Source organism: Sinocyclocheilus rhinocerous, unplaced genomic scaffold, assembly GCF_001515625.1.
Source record: "Sinocyclocheilus rhinocerous isolate Xijiao unplaced genomic scaffold, SAMN03320098_v1.1 scaffold1393, whole genome shotgun sequence".
NCBI lineage: Eukaryota > Metazoa > Chordata > Actinopteri > Cypriniformes > Cyprinidae > Sinocyclocheilus > Sinocyclocheilus rhinocerous.
Genome location: NW_015625613.1, coordinates 352,833 through 374,622, shown reverse-complemented (window position 1 = coordinate 374,622; position 21,790 = coordinate 352,833). Strand labels below are relative to the sequence as shown.

Genomic DNA, 21,790 nt, shown 5'->3' with positions numbered 1-21,790 from the left:
GTCTTTGAGGAGACATGAAAAACAGTGCATACCGCAGGAACGGTATAACGAAAAATATTAGTGGTTTTGAAACCGTGACATTTTCAAATCACGGTATACCTTGAAACCGGTAATCGGCCCATGCCTAGTGATAGACCCAGATGATAACCGCTGATGAACAACATTATGTAATTCTAAATGATGAGGCTATTCAGGTTTAATGTTGCAAACCCTACTGTATTTTAAATGACCTGTAATTCACAAATGCATTTACTATAACTGTCCCGAATTCATACTTATTTAATGCAACTTAAACTGCAATGCAATAAAATATAAACAAAACTTAAATGTATTTCATTAATTGCCAAGGCAGCATTTCTCATTTTCATTTAGTTTAACTTTATGTACTAAAATAACTACAACTGAAATAGCGATAATAAAACTGAAATAACGAAAATAATGAATAAAAATGTTATAGACAATAAAAAAAACCTAAAAAAACTAAAAAAAATATAAAACTAAAAAAAATATTACAATAAAAAAACATTATAATAATAATTGGAATATAAAACACAAACTAAAAAAAAAAAAAAAAAAAAAAAAACGATATCAAATGAAATCAAGAAACACACTTTCTCTTTGACTGAAATTTCTGTCTTTTAATCTCACATTACTGAACTAACATTGAACAAATAATGCAACAAAACATGAGTCTTAACATTAACACAATCCATGTTATAGTCCTTAAGTATCTTGTGATTTTTGTGGAGTCCACTTGAAGTTGGACATCTCTGGAAGAGTTAATGATGACAGTGATTGATTTTCTGCACATCGTTGTAACGCACTGTTCAGCTTGCCCTCAATGAAGTGGATCAGTATACGTATCTGTAGTGCTTTAATGGCATCTTTTTGGGTTTAGCTGGTCATCTCATCTGAAATGTTTTAAAGCATAGACTCGCAATAGAAACCAAATGACTGCTTTTTGTATGATTGTTTTCATTTTGTTTCTAAGTTATTGTAATTTTGTCTTACAGTAACATTTTCGCAGAGACAAAGAGACTATCATCTGATGTCAAACAGGTCTGTTTGTTTTTAAAGACCTACAACTGTCAAATATTGAACATTGTTTGAATGGAAAGTCTGTGCTCTGGCTTGCATTAAATAAATTGAACAGAAGTTCCTTTGTTGCTTGTCCTGCAAATAGAAGTGAGCTGTTGTTGCATTTGAAAAGCAGTGAAGTAGTGATAATGTCACACACCAAAGTACAGGATTATTAACCAGACCTTAGTGACACAACTGATGCATTCACAAGCTGATCATCCATGAAAGAGTTGATCCCTCCTCTTCTAGTTATTTCCAAATACGGTTAGAACTGTACTGTTGGGAACATTATTTTAGGTGTTGGTGAGAAACAAGCATGTTAATTAAAAAAGAAAAGAAAATGCTATTCTGCTGATGTCAGCATAAAAAAATCTATGCAAAATAATGTTTTATCACATAATTTAGCCTGTTACTCTAATTATGCTTGTATAATACTGTAATAAGGCCTATATGAAAAATTTAAGTCAAAGTTAAGTCTATTTTAATACATAAGAAATAAGCATGATCACATGATGTTATTAATGAAAATACTTTAAGTAGTTGCAATTTTTTTCATGATGACATTTTGAATAGTCTGCTCAAGGGTGTTTCTCTGCTTTTGAAAAAAAATGTTAATGCTTCTTCATATGCTTTTTTGAAATCATAAAATTATTTAATTAAAGTACTACAATTTAAGCACTACATTGTTTTGTTTTCTACTAAAAGTACCACAGCATTAGTTAAGGTGTAAGTTTAGCATTTAAAGTCTTTTCTAAGTGGCTAGTAATAAGTAAATGATTGTTAATAATATTCCTTCATCAGCTTTTTTTTGCCATGTGGGCAAAGATCATGGATTTTACCCTCAAATCCTGTATGAAGAAATGTTTTCCTCCTCAAGTGCCTCATCCGTTGGATGCTTTATGTTTTGTCACCTCACAAATGATATCAGCATCGTGTCTGTCTGTCTTCAAAAATGGAAAACACTACAGCGAAACATGTAACCGTCAACAATCCAGCTGACATCAGTGTAATCGTTGGCTACTTTATGGTGGTTATTGCAGTAGGAATTTGGGTTAGTAAAAGTTTGTTCTTGTGTGTTTTAACATTTTAACAACTGCATGTCTGTTAACAGAACTACGTTTTTAATTTGTGTAGAACGTGGTAAAAAGAAATATTCTTTTTTTTTTTATCTTAGTCTACATTTAGGACTAATCGTGGCACAGTAAGCGGCTACTTTCTTGCAGGTCGGACCATGGTATGGTGGCCTGTGAGTATTAAATATTAAATTTTAATAATGATAAGCTTAATTAAAAACTGAAAAAAAATGTGTAGTTTTTAAATGTTGTCACGCTCTTTTGTCACTATGAAAATAAAAGTTGTGACTGTATCTAAAGATTTCAATGCTTATTTTAAAGCGTTCTCCTTTTTCTATGTATGTATTTCTCTCACACCACACACATAGGTGGGAACTTCTCTTTTTGCGAGCAACATTGGCAGTGGTCATTTTGTTGGTCTTGCAGGAACAGCAGCTGCAAGTGGAATCGCTGTCGGGGGTTTCGAATGGAATGTAAGCTATATATTTAAATATAGAAAAGTATCGTGCTTTGTCATTGGTAAAAGTCTAAGTCTAAAAGTCCAATTATTCGTTTCAAGCATTTCTGTTTCACAGGCATTATTTATTGTTTTGTTGCTGGGCTGGGTGTTCGTCCCTGTTTATTTAACTGCAGGGGTATGTACATTTTTCATTTTTTGCGGTGATATTTTAGATGAAAAATGTTAATTTGAATAATATGAGTGACTATTTTTTATTTTTTTTTTTACAAAAGGTGATTACAATGCCTCAGTACCTCAAGAAAAGATTTGGAGGGACTCGAATTAGCTTGTATCTCTCTGTCATTTCACTTTTGCTTTACATCTTCACAAAGATTTCCGTAAGTATAAATACATGTCTTGATAATATAAAACACTGAAGAATCATAATGCGCGCTTTGTTACACTCAAAAAGGGCACCAATTCATTCTCTCAATGACTCTCTCGCTGAACATAGGTTGACATGTTCTCAGGAGCAGTTTTTATACAGCAGGCTCTTGGCTGGAATATCTATGTTGCAGTGATTGCCCTGCTCTGCATAACAGCACTCTATACAGTCACAGGTAAAATCAGCTACTGATCCATCTCATTCCCCTCTAGATGTTTCCGCCTTTGGCAGACATTTTCATCTAAAGAAATTTTGAAGATTGAAACATTGAAGACAAACATTTTGTCAGATCATGCATTTCTTGGGAATCAAACCCAAGACCATGGCATTATTCTATTGTTTGAATGCTTATAATCGCTAGAAAACAATCGGTTTTGGACAGACAATATGTTATATAGATATTAAATAGCCTTTTTGAAACAAATAATCTTTTAATGCGTTAAAATGTGACATGCAATGTCTCTGTAGGAGGACTGGCTGCATTGATGTATACAGATACTGTCCAAACCTTTGTTATCATTGCTGGAGCCTTCGTCCTCATGGGATTCTGTATGTACCAATTGCTTATCAAAATTCATTGTCTTATCATTATTCACAGTTTGATGACAGCTTGCATATGGCACAATGTAATGAGACAGCACATGCTCTTCTTACTTGTTTATTTTTTAAGTTAACCATCAGCTAAGTTTAAGCACTAATCATCTATGATTTAAAACAAAAATAAACAGTTTTAGTTAGTATTACACTAAAAAAAAGAAGAAAAAAATGCATTCATTTTTTCACAGGTGTTTTACCCATATTTTTAATTCTGCATTGCACTGTGTTTTAGGGTGAAAGGAACTGACTGTTAACCTAAAAGTTAAATATTTTGCATATATTGCATAAGTATTCAGTCCACACTTATGAACTAGGTAAAGGGTATGAAATAATAGCCATCACCTCATGAATGTGCAAAAGTTTACAAAGTTTTTTTTTTTTTATAACATTTTTACATTAACAAACAAACAAAAATGTACAAATACTTGTGTAAATAACTTGTCAATACAGATTAACTACTATATAATAAACTGCTACTTGTGTTGTCCCCCATTTGTCAATAGCCTTCTATGAAGTTGGAGGATACAGTGCTTTACTGGATAAATATAGTTTATCTTTGCCATCTCAGAGGAGTTTTAACATCTCTGAACAATGTTACACTCCACGCGAGGATGCCTTTCATTTACTTAGAGATCCCATAACTGGGGACCTGCCATGGCCCGGCGTGTTATTTGGCATTGCAATTATTGGTAGCTGGTACTGGTGTACTGATCAGGTAAGGACAGGGTATTTTAAGGATAAAGAACTATATATACATATATATATATATATACAGTGGCATAATATATGAGTGTGTACTGTGTATATTTATTATGTATATATAAATACAAACACATGCATGTATATATTTAAGAAACATATGGTATGTTATATTAAATATATTTATATATAATATAAAATAAGTGAGTGACGTGACATGTGGCCAAGTATGGTTACCCATACTCAGAATTAGTGCTCTGCATTTATCCCATCCAAAGTGCACACACACAGCAGTGAACACACACACACACACCGTGAACACACACCCGGAGCAGTGGGCAGCCATTTTTTTGCTGCGGCGCCCGGGGAGCAGTTGGGGGTTCGGTCCCTTGCTTATGATATATTATGTAAACAAAAACTTTTATTTTGGATGCGCGATTAATCGTTTGACAGCACTAATATATATATATATATATATATATATATATATATGTGTGTGTGTGTGTACGAAAATATATATATAACTCTGCCATCATCCTTGCTTAATTGTTCACATTACATTACATTACATTATGTATTCTACAGGTAATTGTGCAGCGCTGTTTGGCTGCCCGCAGTCTGACGCATGTAAAGGCCGGATGTATATTGTGTGGGTACCTCAAACTACTCCCTATGTTTCTCATGGTGTTTCCAGGCATGATCAGCAGAGTGCTTTACCCTGGTATGCATTGTAATATGAACATATTTAATATGACATGTCTTTATAATTACAATCTTGATCAAGGAATACCAGTACCATTTTTATTTTCTTAGATGAAGTAGGTTGTGTGGAGTCAAGCATCTGTACGAAAGTGTGCGGCACAGCAGTTGGCTGCTCCAACATTGCCTACCCCAAACTAGTGGTTTCTGTAATGCCAACAGGTAATAAACATAATTTATTGTTCCAGTGTTTTTAACCTGATAGTATCCCCTACACAAAATGAATGTATGAGTTTAACTGAATTCACAAGCTGTTCTGTTTACACGTAATTTCTTTCTATTTTCTTTCTCCTCTAATCAATTCCTAAACAGGTCTCAGAGGTCTAATGCTGGCAGTCATGTTGGCAGCTCTCATGAGCTCACTAGCCTCAATCTTCAACAGCAGTAGCACCTTGTTTACCATGGACATTTGGACTCGTATTCGGCCTCAAGCTAGAGATAAAGAGCTCATGATTATAGGAAGGTTTGTAACACACTGCCTGTGTAAGAGTGTTGAGGTATACTGTTTATCTTATAGTACAAATGGCATCAAACTGTTCCTGAACTTACCGATTCTTGTTCTAATTCCTCTAACGATACAATTAATGATTCTTTTGAGGATCTGTGAAAAAAACATTGTTCAGAAAATAATTCGAATTTGTTTACATCACTTGCATCAAGCAACTTTCCTATTTTTGTTATCTCCACAGTACTCTCATGGCAGTTCGTAACCTGTTTCCATTTTGGTGAATTGGTGGCAAATTTAATTGAGCGAAATCTGCTTACAATCCATTGATGGTTGGGTTTAGGGGCAGACTTTTGTGCTTGCTTTTTTTCCTAGATATGTTTTCATACAAATCAAATGGTTCAAATCCATATAAGAATTTGCCAGTTTTTACATGAGGTTGGGTTTGTTATCGCTCATAACCTCGGGCCAGTTGTTCAAAAGTAATCTGATCGGATTGGATCAAATCTTGAAAATGGTTTGTTCAAAAGAAAAAAAAAAGAATTCTGAATTCAGATTAGATCACAAAATCCAATCTTGGTTTTAATCTGGATCAAATCGCCAGTTTGTGTTGTTCAAAACGTTTTAGTAAGGTTAGGTTGAAAAACCAGCAAAAAAGTAAGATGGATTACCTGATCCTGGTTACCAAAACATGGGATTTCCAAATCCAGATAATTCTGATCCAGATTAAGCTTTTTAAACAACTGGCCCCTCATTATATATATATATATATACACATTGCACTCATGAACACATGTATTAACTTGTGTGACAGGGTGTGGATACTCTGCATTGTCGCCATTAGCATTTGTTGGATCCCAGTTGTCCAGGCAGCCCAGAGCGGTCAGCTGTTTGATTATATTCAATCTGTGACTAGTTACTTAGCTCCACCTATTGCAGCAGTCTTCTTCCTTGCAATTTTTATGAAGAGGGTCAATGAGTCAGTAAGTAACTGCTTTAAACATATTTAGTCTTTGTTTAATGCCACATCAGAACACAAATTGACTAAAAGCTTGCATCTTCACTTTTCGCTCCTTAGGGGGCCTTCTGGGGTCTGATGGGAGGACTGGTTATGGGTCTGTGTCGTATGGTACCCGAGTTTGCATATGGCTCAGGAACCTGCCTTATTCCCTCCAACTGCCCAAAACTTATATGTGGAGTTCATTACCTTTACTTTGCAGTGCTGCTCTTCTTCTGCACTGCTATCCTGGTGCTTTTTGTAAGCTACAACACTCCACCCATAGAGGACAAACATGTAAGGTTTTAGCCACTGCTGAAGCTACTTTAAGAATACTTCTCTGTATTTATAACATTTACCTTTTCTCTTTACCAAGCTCCATCGACTTGTCTTTACCTTACGCCATTCTAAAGAAGAAAGGGTCGATCTGGACTGGGAAGAGGAGGAACGAGGAAGAAAAGCTCGAAGAGAGGCAGATGAAAAGAAAAAGGTCGTAGCGGAGGAGGATCAAAGTAAGATTATTTATTTTAGAATTGTTTGAATAGAATTGTAGATAAAATGTATATTTGTATGTGTAGGTCAGGGGTGTCCAATGCCACTCCTGGAGGGCCACCATCATGCAGAGTTTAGCTCCAATACTAATTAAACACCTGAATCATCTAATCAAGGTCTTAAGGATTACTACAAACGTCCAGGCAAGTGTGTTGGGCAGGTTGGAGGTAAACTTTGCAGAATCTTTGGCCCTCCAGAAGCAGGATTGGACACCTCTGGTGTAGGTCAAACTAACTTCTATGCGTAATGATACATATTTAAATTCTTTGCTCTTTGACATAGTTGAACGTGGTGACCGATCCATAATGATGATGATTATTGGCTGGTTTTGTGGCATAAGTGATACTCAGGCTCCAGAGCCCACAGAGGAGGAAGTGACTGAAGCATCAAAACAATTACCTGACATAAGTGAAGACCCACTGTGGAAGAATTTGGTCAATGCTAATGCTCTAATAATGATGTCTGTGGCTGTTTATTTTTGGGGTTACTATGCATGAGGGCAAAAAACAATGATCATAGTATATAATTCAGTGTTTCCCAACCCTGGTCTTGGGATCAAGACTCTCCCTAATCAAACACATCTGTTTCGACTCATCAGTCTGGAACCCTCTGAAATGAGTGCGTCATATAAGAGAGACATCCAAAGTGTGTACTGTTGGGAGCACTACAGGGTTGGGAAACACGGATTAAATTAATTGAATTCTTCACACAAGTTTAAATGGATCAATGAAAAGGCAATTAAATCATTTTAGACGTTTAATTAAAAGAATAATCATTTGGATTGCTATGTTGGATTTCACTTTTAAAGGAACACTCCACTATTTTTGAAAATAGGCTCATTTTCCAACTCCCCTAGAATTAAACAGTTGACCGTTTTCGAATCCATTCAGCCGATCTCCGGGTCTGGCGGTAGCACTTTTAGCTGTAGCTTAGCATAGATCATTGAATCTGATTAGACCGTTAGCATCTCGCTAAAAAATGACCAGAGTTTCGATATTTTTCTTATTTAAAACTTGACTCTTATGTAGTTACATCGTGTACTAAGACCGACGGAAAATGAAAAGTTGCTGCCGTTTTACTGCCGTACCATGGGTGCAGCAGGCGCAATGATATTACGCAGCGCCTGAAAATAGGCTAACTTCCGTCAACATAACCAACGTGACCACCTGCTATATGTTTCTTAAATATATACACCTGCACAGGGAGCGTGCTGGGGACTATTTTCAGGCGCTGCGTAATATCATTGCGCCTGTTGCACCCATAGTATGGCAGCAAATTTCCTTGATTATTATGCCGGAATGAGAGTATAGTTCCTAGCCATATCGGCCTAGAAAATCGCAACTTTTCATTTTCCATCGGTCTTATTACACGATGTAACTACAGAAGAGTCAAGTTCTAAATAGGAAAAATATTGAAATATCCATTTTCAAAAATAGTGGAGTGTTCCTTTAAGATGTTGTTGACACTGTCCAACAGACAAGATACCTCATGTTTAATGGAATAGTTTATCTAAAAATGAATATTTGGTAAAAAACTTAATCACGCTCAGGCCTTCCAATTCATTGAAACAGATTTGGAGAATTTTAGCATTACATCAGTTGCTATCAATGGATTCTCTTGCAGTGAAAGGGTGCTGTAAGAATGAAAGTCCAAACAGCTGATAAAAACATCACAATAGTACACAAATGAACCACACAAATCTAGTCAATGAAAAGCTCTGTGTTTGTAAGAAACAAATCTTGATGGATTTTTACAAACATGCAGCTTTTACTTCACAAGACGTTAATTGATGGACTGAAGTCTTGTAGATGTTACGATGGTTTTTATCAGATGTTTGAACTCCTATTCTGACAACATCCATTGGAGAGCCAAGTGACAAAGAAACAAACTCATCTACATGATGGATGGCCTAGGAGTGAGTAAATGTTCATTTTTTGGGGTGAAATAATTTAAGTGTTACTAAAATAAAAGCATCTGTTTAAAAGCTCTGATTTTTTTTTTTTCAAATTAATAATTATAATGTTGTTGTTTTTTAAATAAATTACTGTGTAGCCTACATATAAAAGGTGCACTATGGAAGATTTTAAGTAAAAATGAACAATGCCAATAACTAGTAGCACAACAAACAGCACTCCACAATTAACTTGCAATTTTAAATTTCAACCACAGATGGTGATAGAGGACAGAGTTCCACAGTGCACCTCTTATTTATCTTATACACACCAATGAATGCGACAAACATAAAAAAAAAAACTAAATGTAACAAGATAACTTACAGAAATAAATTTACAATTACAAATATTTGACTGTTGCAGTACTAATACACATGAACAGGAATAGCACAGACTCCAGTTTTAAATAACTTTTATTCACTTTAGAGGCAAAGATTCCCAAAAGCAGATTGACGGTGAAACCTATAACGGTCTCCCAAACCAGAGGGATCAGCATCAATGTTTCTGTTTGTAAGATTTCACAGACTGGTGGAATGAGCAGAACGAACAGGGTTAAGGCTAGAATCAGGTTTTGAGTTGTCCTGTTCTTTGTTATTTTTCTTTCAGCCACATGACGCTAATTACTGCTTTGGCAAAAGCTGCCTTTGCCAACAAGCACACAGACAGCCTGGCAGGCAAAGAGATAGGTAAAAGAAAAGGTTTGGTCAAGAAATAAAGACTTTTTTGAAGTCTTTTTTCTGAAGATTTGAAGGAGAGAAAATGAAGTCCAACAACAACAAAAAATATTATTCACTCACATTCACACACAAAACAGAAAAATCCAACGAGCAGTCAAACTGTTGATTACAAAGTGACATCAGGGATTTGTAAAGTGACATCATTTTGCGTGCTTTTGACCAAAGGGACAGCAAATTAAACTCGACAACAACCCCTGAAGTTATAATCACAAGTCCTGTGTCTAGCCTGCAGGGTTTTTTGCAAGGTTGGGGTCAGAATCAGAGCTGGTCTTCCAAGATTGCCATAAGAATTTCTAACCAATTCAGAAGTACATGTAAAGACTAGTCCCATGCAGCAGACTACCTTATTTAACCAGCATTGGCTCTCAAATTTCAGAACACTGGTCTGTGCATGAAGGGACTGAGAATTAACTATGGTGCACTGATAAGAAATTATACTGACAATGACAGCAAGGTTAATAAGCTATGATAGAAGAGGCGAGCTCAACCATAAATAGTTCAGTGGCATAAGGTCTCAGTAGAGCGAAAACAGGAAGAGAAATGACAATCCCCTTACAATCTCCTTTACCTCCCATCGTCTCTTTTGGCGCGGGCCTGAACCAGCTCGCATGGCTGTACCCAGTTGTTATCGTGTAGCCCAACTCGACAGCCAGGTGTGTCCTTATCGGTGCGCCGACAACACATCCAGTAGGAGCGTCCATAAGGCAAGTCGTGGTGGTAAGGTTTAGGGTGCCAGCGGCAGAGTGACACATCTCCCTGTTCATACTGCCGCTTGCACTGCTTGCAGGGGTCGTCACGGTACAGCGGGTCCTGGTTCCAGCGAGAGTCTGTAGCACGCACGCCGTAGGTCTCGATCAGGGTCTTGAAGTCATGGCAGGTGCATTTGAGGGCCGCTAGCGATCGGGTGGGCAGGTAGCTGAAGATATTGACCATGATGTGGTCTGGAAGCAAGAGCATGTATTGCCGTGGTTCCAGAAGCCGCTGGATCTGAAAGCGAATCTCAAGGAAGTCATGGGAGACATGACGGTAGAGACGGCACAACGAAGGATCAGAACAATCATCCACAGTTGCCAGTGGGGAATCTGGCCTCTCTACGGTAGCCCCCACTGGCCCATTGTTGTTTGCACAGTCTAAAGATCGCATCCCACTGTTTACCGCTGAGCAACTCTCATCTTCAGTAGCTGGTGACTGCAGAAAGAACAGCTGGCCAGGAAGCGGGTCCTCTGAGGCATCAGTTGAATTAGCCCCATTGGGCATAGCAAAACAAACAGTCTCTTCTTGAACATTCTCTGTGCTGTCCTTCCCATAGAAGACACATTGGTCTACTGCACCTGTGACCACAACCTCAACGTGGAAGCCAGTCACCCGCTCTCGAGCAACGGCTGCCTTCTCTCCTGAGGCAGGGTCTTGGTTAGGATCTGGCGTTGTGGAGAAAGGCCTGTCAGTGATGCCTTCTCCGAGGGGATCAGCCTTTGGTGAGCCAGCCAGGAGGGCACCTGGATCTCGAGATGATGGACTGACCAACTGGTAGAGGTCACAAGTGATCTTTTCTTTGCTCCTGGTTCCTGCCTGCCCCCCTCCAACTCCGCAACTCATAAACATGCATTTGGGCCGGCCAACAGGCTCAGACTGGGTGCGAGGGTCCAGACTTGACACCCGGAAAGCAATCCGTACTTCCCCTCGTCCATGACTTGTAGTGCCACCCACAGAATCACCTGTGTGAATGCGATCTCTTCCATTCAGCTCAGGCCGCAAAGTTGTACTGTCGAGATTCTGCTGTCGAGATTCAAACTGTGCAACAGCCTGAGCAACCCGTCGGGATTCCTGATGTTGTTGCAGAAGATCAAAGTCACTTTGAGAAGCTGGTGCAGATGAAGGGGGCTCTGAAAGGATTACAACAGGTTTCTGATGGACTGTATAAGGACTAGTTTGTCCTTGCGCTACCATCCCTTGAAGCGCCAAGGCTGTACGCTGTTCTACAAGAGCCACCATTTCGGCCACAGAGAGCAAATCTGTCTCACTCACTCCAACACCATCCTCAGTCGAGCTGGATTCTGTGGGTACATCAACGACAACATTTTGAGCTCTAGTGGGAGGGTCATAAGAGGAACAGCGCCGCCGCCGTTTGGCCTGGGTACAATCAGTAGCCCAGTTTCCCTTGACTTTCATGGCACTAGGCCTGGGAATTCCAGCACCATTACACTGGTGAGCTACAAAGAAGGCAATTTTCTCCTTGGTGTTGCCTGGTTTGATGACATACCAGGTATCAAGCAGTACCCTGCCATCCTCCATCTGTGAATTTGGAGAGGGTGAAGCAGGTAGTGGTGGAGCTATATATAGGAAAGGAGGAATCAAATTTGTATTTTGAGTGTTGTTGCAATCGTTTTAACACCTACAATTGCTCCTCAAACCAAGAGTGTGCTCTTTTTCTGTCACTGTCCCAGTGCCAACATCCTCATCCTGCTCCTCACTGACTCCATGGGTCTCTATGGTTGTAAGCCCTGAATCATCAGCCTTGCAGTGGGTAGTAGTTGTTCCGTTGCAAATTGTACCATTGCTGTATGGCTTATTCTGGGAGTAGGTGCCAAAGGGGCGTGGGCACCACAGCCGGATGTGGGAAAAGGTGTCACGGTTCATTGTGAGCCCATGGGGAGCATACCTGCCTCTATGCTGGGCAGCTACACTGCAATTCACCACTCATTCTCACTTTTCAGGTCTGCAGGCTCCAGCCGGACAGATTACTCCATCTGAGGACTAAAAGAAAAAGAGGCAAGACTTAGCTTCACTGCATTCATGTAACTATGTTAAAATGTCTCAATCAGAATCACAGCAATAAATGAGCAATACTAGAAAGTCCTCCCTACTGATGAAGTCATAAGAGTGATGAATCATCTGAAATGAACGTGAACACACCCATTGTTTTTCAAAAACGATACATATTGTATTGAGCAGCTTTGAGATATCTTATCCAAGCCATTATGTTGAAAATCGAGGGTCCTGGGATATACAGGTTGTCTTTTTGCCATTTGCACAAAGTTTTTGTGTCACAGCTTTTTACAACCAACCCACTGATTGAGATTTTATACAGTGAATTCAAAAGCTTTAAATCACTAAATCTCTCTCACTCTAGAGCATAAGCTAAACAACTTTGTCAAATACAACAAAAAAATTATATATATATATATATATATATATAATTTTTTTCCTCAATGTATATTAGTTTGTAAGCTGTCCGTGGTGTCCTTATATAGCCTATATATATAGGAAAGGAGGAATCAAATTTGTATTTTGAGTGTTGTTGCAATCGTTTTAACACCTACAATTGCTCCTCAAACCAAGAGTGTGCTCTTTTTCTGTCACTGTCCATAAAACATTACACACAATTATTTGCTCTCTCTGAAATACTGGCAATTTCATGCTATATCTGAATATAGGCCTATATGAAGTTAATTTTCATGAATTTGAAAAATCATGTTGGAAAGCATTACTGCCATCTACTGTCCTTTGGTACAAGACCAGGAAATAAAGGAAAAGACTGGGCTGACAGACTACAATCAATTTTATTCATTTAATGACTGATACAAATGTCAATGGATTTTAGTAGTCAATTAAACTGACCAATCATCCCAGCTAACAGGAACACACATGAGCATGCTACTAAAGGTGCTTGTGTAATCTCTACAAGAAGTCATCCTTTGATAATTAAAATTCCAATCATTAAAAAGTGCCAATTCAGGAATTTTGCCTTTAATATTGAGTTAGTCTAAAACCTTTTGTTATGTGTGGTTATGTTAAATAACACCAAAACCCTTTATAAAATGAGATCTATAGATTCCATTGCATGCCAACACATGTGGTACACAATTATACAATCAGTTTAAGTTGGTCTTTTCATTCTGGGTGGCCACAATGATCTGCAACAAAACCCACTATTTCTGTGGCAAATAATCAGCACAACAGTTTATAAATTCTCATGAAGTGCACCTTCCAAACCTTTGACAACAGAGACAATGCAATTATAGGCAGAGGAGGACCAGTGTTATATTTTAGGACTCCTTATATCAAGCACATTACATTGAGACACAATGTGTCTTAAATAAACAAACATGATAATTGTGACAGCAAACTAACAGGCGTATAAAAAGCCTTGTTTATAATCATATTGTATGCAATTTTTGAAAGACCTTGCAAAACCAATCACAACACTAATGAGTATAGCCTTTTAAAATGCTTTTGGGCTGCTATTTTTTAGCCTGCAATGCATTTGAAAAACATTTTATATTGCATTTGAAAGATGCCACTACATGTCTGCTATGAAAGTTGACCTGATATTGATGGTCCAATAATATATCATATAGTAAATACTACTAGACTATTCAATACTACTGGTATGTGTGCGAGTATGTATGTGTATAAATATATAGCCTATATTATCATCAGGAAAATAATACTATTGAGAACCGATTAAAAGAATCTCTCATTATTGTGACAAAGAACAGAGAGATTTGATGACTCCAGTAAGCTTACAGATAATCAGCACAAACAAAATGTTAAAGGACTTGTTAAACAAGTCAGTCCACGAGATGATTCACTCAGGAGTGAAACAACACAGGACAGACTTTATGCACCCTATTTTCTGAATGCCAATTACACATAACAGTGTGAAATCGTTTTTAACCGTTTAAATGTTAATATGACCACACAGTGCTCTTTATAAAGTCCTAGAAGACGACAGTATTATACCACTTTATAATCAGTATTACACCACTGAATCGAACGACATCAAACGATCACCAAGAGCAAATAACAAAAAAAGAACAACAAATATTCCCGTTGCTAATGATTACCCTCGAAATATCTCAGTCCAATCAGGAAGATAATGTAATTGATTTAATATGCATGATAAATAAGTGTATTATGTTGTAATTTATTGCGTCTGTACGTGTTTTTCCAGCACTCTTCCTGTTCACCAGGCCTACTCATCAAGTTAATCCATGGCTTGTCTTAACGTAATCGCTTGCCATCTTCAGTGCTTTACTTTATTTTCAATTAACACTAACTCAAAACAGTAAAGAGTCGAAATAAAGACAAAGCGTTTCGGATCATTTGACTTGAGGCAGTTAAAAGCTGCTCAGCTAACTGGCTACTGCAAATTGTTAGCCAGGTTTATAACATCTAAAAAGCTAGTGAACTTCTCTGCTTTAGTTTTAATTAACAATCATGTCAACCAAAATAATCGGTAGCAATATAACTAACACTACCTTATTCTCCACTAAAGTGAATGAATTTTATTGCTATTGTTATATATCTGCGCCAGTGTGTAATTAGCATATGGTTAGCTAAGCTGTCTTCATGAATTGGAAAACTCAGCTTACTGTCTTTCGTATTATATTTTCGTAACTTGGCATATTTTTGTATTACACAGTACAAGTTCTGTAACTCTATGGTATCAAAAGTTTACATTTTTGATTGTATTAAACGTTTTCAAACATTTCCACTTGATGTCATCATCAACAATAAATAATATACCAAGCTAAAACAGTAGCAGCTCTGCTAGAATTATTTCTCTGCTTACCTTCTTGTGAGACCAAATCTCCACTGGTGTCGTTCCGACAGCTTTATTTTTGTAACAAAAAAGTGGCTATATTGTTGAATTTAAGCCAACAATCCTTCAAATTTCTCTGTGTGGTTATAAAACAATCAGAGATGAAAGCTGAGGTCGATAAGGGTTTGGAGGTAGACTGTGTTAGCATTTGTGAGCTCACTCGAGAATGAAGCAAAAATCCCAATATTGATCTGGCTTTGTCAACGATATATGCCTATTGTGAACACAGTAATATGTTGGTAAATACTGTGTTTTAAGAAAAAACGATCGTCTCTACTGTTCAACCAGAGTTTCAATACTATTTCACCAAAACAGAAATAGTTAGTAGGTCCTCGAAAAGCAATTGAGGAAGGCCATTTTGTTGACAAGCAGCTGCAAAACGCTAGTAGCCAATGGGGAGAGAAAGTTGATGGCATGCCCATATATGGATGTTCAGGCTCCCCCTCTATCTCTACACCCACAAAGAGGAAAATTCTTCTACCTCATCATCATAATGACCAGCAACGTCTTTCACTTTTTACTACATTTCACATAAAAGTCAAGTCTGAGCAGAAAAGATAATTGTAGACTCTGTTTAGGTTCGTTTTGTACTGTACTGATAACTATAGGACAGGGACACACTGTGATTTCAGATGTTGCATACAATTATCTAATATTTACAGTAGGATTATGATGTCTAGTGATTCACAGGTCGGAAAAGGGGTCTAAAGATGCACATAACATTTACAGCACAATTTATGTTAGGCTACACATTTCCACTGATGAAAAACATAAGCTGATGTGTGGTATTTTTGGAAAGTGATATTGTGAGTAAAAATTCTGAAATAAATGAACAACGAAATCATAACCAAAAAATTTAAAATAAAAGATCATTCAAAAGAAATATGAATATGTAAACTATAAAAAAATATATGAAAAGGTCATATGTACCTGCAATTTATTTTTGGAATATGTTCTGATAATATTATTACAGTTATTTAAAATATGTTATTATTATTTAAAAAAAAATGAATGAATATGAATGGATAAGCATGAAGATTTAGTTATTTAAATTGTTAATTTGTCTAATTAATTGTGCATGTATGTAAACAGGTAGACCCAAATCATATTCCAAAATACTCAGCTGATTAGCTTTTTAATATTTATAGTTCATTCATAGTCCATGAAATAATTATTATGATTTAATGAAAAGCATTTTTTGGCATATTTAAAACCAAACATAAATGTATTTATTTATTTGATTGTTTGTTGGCAAAATTGTTCTTACAATGAATTAATCTATAAAATAGACAAATAAGACAGACAACATTTTTCAAATAATCAAATACCAATAAATATCAAACCAATACAGTTATTATAAGCAGCAATGTACATCATGCAGTGTATGCACCGCACAATATGTACAGTAGGGATGCATGATCTGGGTATGTACAGTTCTTCGTGTACAATATGAGGACTACAGTGAAACTGAATAGTGCAGAGGTAGTGGTGTTTTTATGTTAGGAACAGATTTGAAGTAGAAACTGTTCCTTATGGTTTTCTAATTGTAATTTGTTGCCATATCACAGTCAAAACAAGCATGACTGGACATGATGATTATGCAAGAGCAAGGTGAGCTTGGAGCTACTAAAATAAACACACATGTTAAGGACTGAGATGATAAAAAGACAACACATTCAACAATATTATAATATGGCTTTAATGTATAAGCATAATGAGAGAGGGCCGTTTAGACACAGAATGCAAAGTTGACAACACAGTCCAATTAAGAAGTGTAGAATAGACCTTTTTGTAAGCTTTCATTTAAGGTATTGTGAAATGTAAATAATTGATAAACAGTGCAAGGGATGCAAATAAAACCAGATGCATTCCAATTTACTATATGGAAAACAAATTCAGTTTGTCCAATATTCATAGATTTAATCCAAAGTGGACCATCACATATTTTGTACTTGTAGATTAGTCTTTTGTTACACACAACTACAATTAGCCTACTACAGAACAAATTCCACTTAATGTTTATTCTTTCTTGTTTTGGGAAACAGTCATAGATGAAGATTGACCCGTGAAGAGGGAAAGTGAGGCATAAAATCATGGCCTCTATCAACCTTGAACAAAGTTTCATTTTGCCCGAATTTTTAAACATTTTCTTAAATGTTTTACAGTGATGACAAAAAGTAGGGACACAAACCTAATAATAAACAGTTCCTTCTATCAAGCGTCATTACATAATAGCCCACATGTTCATTACATTCTTATAATAGATAGATAGATAGATATGCTTTACTCAAGACATCAGTCATTTTTAACTGCACTTCTCACACTGGCCAGTATACGGCGTTATTTCCATCTGTTCATTGGCTACTGAGCCATTTTGGGTACGCCCCATGTCAAATCCTATTGGCCCAGACAAAGTGTATGAACATGTTTGCTTTTCGGTCGTGACTGGTTGACAGCAGCCACAGCTCTTAAAACCAACCCCTTTTTGATACTTGCAAATTTGGTTGGCTACGTCGGTTATCAATCACCGCATGCTTTAGTGCGAAACAAGATTGCTAAACAGACGGAGGTGTGTGGAGTGGGAAGGACACTTCGCACAGGCACTGAGAAGAATCTAAACTTTCAACACGAGTAAGTATTACGGTATTACCGTTAGAGTAACTACACTGCTGTGCTCATTTATAAAGGCAAGCTGAAAACAACAGTACAATATTAAGTGCACGTGGGTAATAATGCATACATTTTCTCATGCCATCATAATTTGTGTATTTTGACAATAATGTTCATGCCATGATTGGATACATTTTAATATTGTAATATTCAATAGCATTATTAATGCCCGTGTCAGTGAATTGGAACTTGGGATAAAAAAAAAGCACTTTAGAAATAATAAACTTTACATCAAGCCTAATTGCTCAATTGCAAATGCACGTGCATCACTATGACAAGCAAAACGAAATTATATGATTGAAATGTGTTACTCTAGCCCAGGGTTATTATCGTGGATGCCCGATTTTCACTGCAAAGGTGGCACAGAAGCTCTTCAGATTGTTTAATGCTGCTCAGAGTTGGCATTAATGCATTTACATAGCAATTTCCACTATACAGCATACTTTGATACCAGGGGCAAACATAATTTAGGCTGGCTTTTATGCAGCATTGTGCCTTTGCACTGAATTTTGAGCATGCACAGACAAGTCTAACTCGGCTGGGTAAATACACCTTAAAACAATTAATAATCATTAAAAAAAAACTAAACTAAAATATTAATATTAGATGAAATCATCTAATATTCTTTACACTGCTGAGTTAAGGCTGCTCTGTGCCTGCCTTGTGATGAAGACATAATACCGCATAAAAGCCAGACTAAATTAAGCCTTCTCTAACCCACCTGAGTCCATAGTATCAAAGCTTACAGTTGTGTTTGTATCTGTGTAAATGCATTTATGCCACCTATGAGCAGCATTAAACAGCCTGTGTAAAGACACCTAAATGCTACTTCAGAAGTGCCTCTGTGCCACCTTTGCGGTGTAAATTTGGCATTAGAAATGTTGACTGAAATGGGGTTAAAGGGATAGTTCACCCAAAAATGAAAATTCTGTCATTAATTACTCACCCTCATGTCGTTCCAAACTCACAAGACCTTCGTTCATCTTCGGAACACAAATTAAGATATTTTTTTATGAAATCTGAGAGCTCTCTGACCCTCCCATAGACAGCAATGTAATTCCCACGATCAAGGCACAGAAACGAAGTAAGGACATTGTTAAAATGGTCCGTGTGACATCAGTGGTTCAACCGTAAGTTTATGACACTACGAGAATACTTCTTGTGTGCAAAGAAAACAAAAACAACGACTTCATTCAATAATTCTTCTCCCATGAGTTAGTCTACACCATTATAGAGTACCACGATGCATGCTTTCTTCTGCACGTAAACAAGGCGCAGCGCATGCGTGTTCTACGTCAGCAGCACCACACGCATGTGTCGTGATACTCTCCATAATGGTGCTAGGGTGACAAAGAATTGTTGAATAATGTCATATTTTCTTTGCGCACAAAAAGTATTCTCGTAGCATCATAAAATTACAGTTGAACCGCTGATGTCACATGGACCATTTTAATGATGTGGTAGTAGCCTTGCTGTCTATGGAGGGTCAGAGAGATCTCAGATTTCATCGAAAATATCTTAATTTGTGCTCTGAAGATGAACAAAGGACTTACGGGTTTGGAACGACATGAGGGTGAGAAATTAATGACAGAATTTTCATTTTTGGGTGAACTATCCCTTTAAGTTGAAGCACTTCATTACTCACTGAAAATAAATAAAAAAATAACACTGAACTAAAATTAAACCTAAATAGTATTCTTATTAGTGTGTGTGTGTGTGTGTGTGTGTGTGTGTGTATATAGACAGAGAGACCAAAGCACATAACAAAATTGCTCAAAATTAAACTAAAATTAAATGAAAACTGAAAAAAAAAATATATAAAAAGCTCATTCGAAATATTTGATCTGCCCCTGTGATTTTCAGTGGTGTTGGCAGAAGTGCTCCAGGTGATGAGGGGGGCTGGCAAGGTGGGTGCTGCCTTTGCCACCATTCAGGGTGAACAGCTCAGACTGATGGCCTGCAACTCGACCTTTGGTGCAGGGGTCAAAGCTGCACAGGAGGCGGTTGAGGACGTGATGAGCACGGTGATGGGAGCAGGCGTGGTTAGTGAACACTTACAGAGATACGCATGAACACAAGAAGAGAAATTACACTGCTAAATATGTATGTAAAATGAATATTTTCAGACACCCAAGACTGAGGAGTTCCCTGACATTGAGAAGTGGGGGGAGATGGACCCAGATGAAGCAGCAAAGTGGGCTGTGGGTTCTGAAATGCCACCAGATATTTCCAGCAAAGATGGAAGGGAGGAAACATCAGAGATGCCTGTTGGTGCACCTACTGGCACTGTCAAAGGAAATGGCTGGCCTGGTCAAAGCACTCGATTTTTGCACGTATCGATATCTCATCTCCGTGTTAGGTTTGTCCATGACTCTATGGTTGCCAGGTTAAGCCCTTGAAGACATTAAAAAGGCAAGGGAGGCAAAACAGAATATTGCAAGGCCTGTATGACAAAAGGTGAGGACAATTGGGATGGTTTTTTTGTAAGCATCATTCATGTATAATTAATCAAATAATTATAATATTTATTATAATTATATTCATAACATTGTGTTTCAAAGTACATGGACATTATTGGCTTGTGTTTCTGAAATTAAGACCATAAATATGTTGAAAATGCATGTTGAAAACATATTGTTACACTAATAAACTAATAAAATTAAATGATATTAGATGAATAATGAAAATTAGAAATGTTGCTTTAACAACTAACTGAAATAAGTAAAACAGGGTTCCCACGCTTCTTGAAAGTACTTGAATTTCAGACATATGGATTCAAGGCCTGGAAAGTACTTGAAAACAAACATAGGTCCTTGAAAGTGCTTGAAATAAATTTGGTTTATGGCGCTATTTAAAAAATTGTCCTATATGTTCTGTCAAAGACCGAACAAGCGGCACTAATGATTGGGGGTGGAGATGGGGGAACGCGAAAAAAAAAAACGTGTGTGTTGACGCGCAGCCTAGAGTCCTGAGCGGGACAGTTTTCTTAGCCCGCTCCCGCTGAATTTCTGACCATTACCGCCCACTCCCGCAACGTGTGTGTCACGCTCCCGCAAACATTCTTATTGTCTTATTGTATATATATTGCATCAATGAAAATAGTTCCAAATATAGTAACAGCTGAGTCGCTGCGCATCTCTAAAAGCAAACACAGTCGAGTTTCATTCACATTAAAATAGAAAAATGTTATTTTACATCATAATAATATTTCACAATATAAATTTTTTCCTGTATTTTTGATCAAATAAATGCAGCCTTGATGAGCATAAGAAACTCCTGTAAAAAGACATTAAAAATCATTCTGATCCCAAACTTGTGACCGGTAGTGTATATTAAACCTAAATATTAATATAAGAAAAAAAAAATTTAAATTGCAAAAGCACATTTACTAAACTGAATTACTAAAAATGAAACAAAAGTTCAAATGAAAACTCTTCTTACACAGAATAAGGCACGCAACATATTTCATAGTATTTTAAGCAGTGATAAAGGCTGTGTCGATTAGCACTGAATTATTATATACTTTATTATATTAAAAATTATAATAAGACCAACGCAGATAAACCATATATTGTTGTAGTCGTGTGTTTGTTAGTCACGTTGAATCAATAAAATAAATTAAATCTGTTTATTCAGCTTCAGTGATTTCCTGTGCTGTGTCCCAATTCGCATACTATATGTTCTAAATAGTATTTGAAAATAGAATTAGTATGTCCCAAATCATAGTATGTTTAAAAAAA

At 37.0% G+C, this 21,790-nt stretch overlaps 2 protein-coding genes and 1 pseudogene across 2 annotated transcripts; 2 read left to right on the top strand and 1 right to left on the bottom strand.

Moving 5' to 3' along the window:
- The first annotated feature begins 2,032 nt into the window (after positions 1-2,032).
- LOC107758852 (sodium/glucose cotransporter 2) lies at positions 2,033-7,639 on the top strand. The gene is made up of 15 exons (XM_016576684.1): positions 2,033-2,131; positions 2,255-2,326; positions 2,522-2,626; positions 2,729-2,788; positions 2,886-2,990; positions 3,107-3,212; positions 3,506-3,586; positions 4,138-4,349; positions 4,919-5,054; positions 5,147-5,254; positions 5,405-5,555; positions 6,352-6,520; positions 6,616-6,831; positions 6,911-7,046; positions 7,369-7,639. Exons 1-15 carry the CDS (start codon positions 2,033-2,035, stop codon positions 7,581-7,583), a joined length of 1,971 nt encoding a protein of 656 aa, XP_016432170.1. The 3' UTR covers positions 7,584-7,639.
- Positions 7,640-10,010: 2,371 nt separating this feature from the next.
- On the bottom strand, positions 10,011-15,757 carry LOC107758538 (F-box only protein 46-like). The gene is made up of 3 exons (XM_016576302.1): positions 15,351-15,757; positions 12,217-12,529; positions 10,011-12,141 (listed from the first exon to the last, which is right to left on the bottom strand). Exons 2-3 carry the CDS (start codon positions 12,410-12,412, stop codon positions 10,340-10,342), a joined length of 1,998 nt encoding a protein of 665 aa, XP_016431788.1. The 5' UTR covers positions 12,413-12,529; positions 15,351-15,757; the 3' UTR covers positions 10,011-10,339.
- A 2,185-nt stretch (positions 15,758-17,942) lies between these two features.
- LOC107758842 (aarF domain-containing protein kinase 4-like) overlaps positions 17,943-21,790 on the top strand; it is a 12,011-nt pseudogene continuing 8,163 nt past the window's right edge.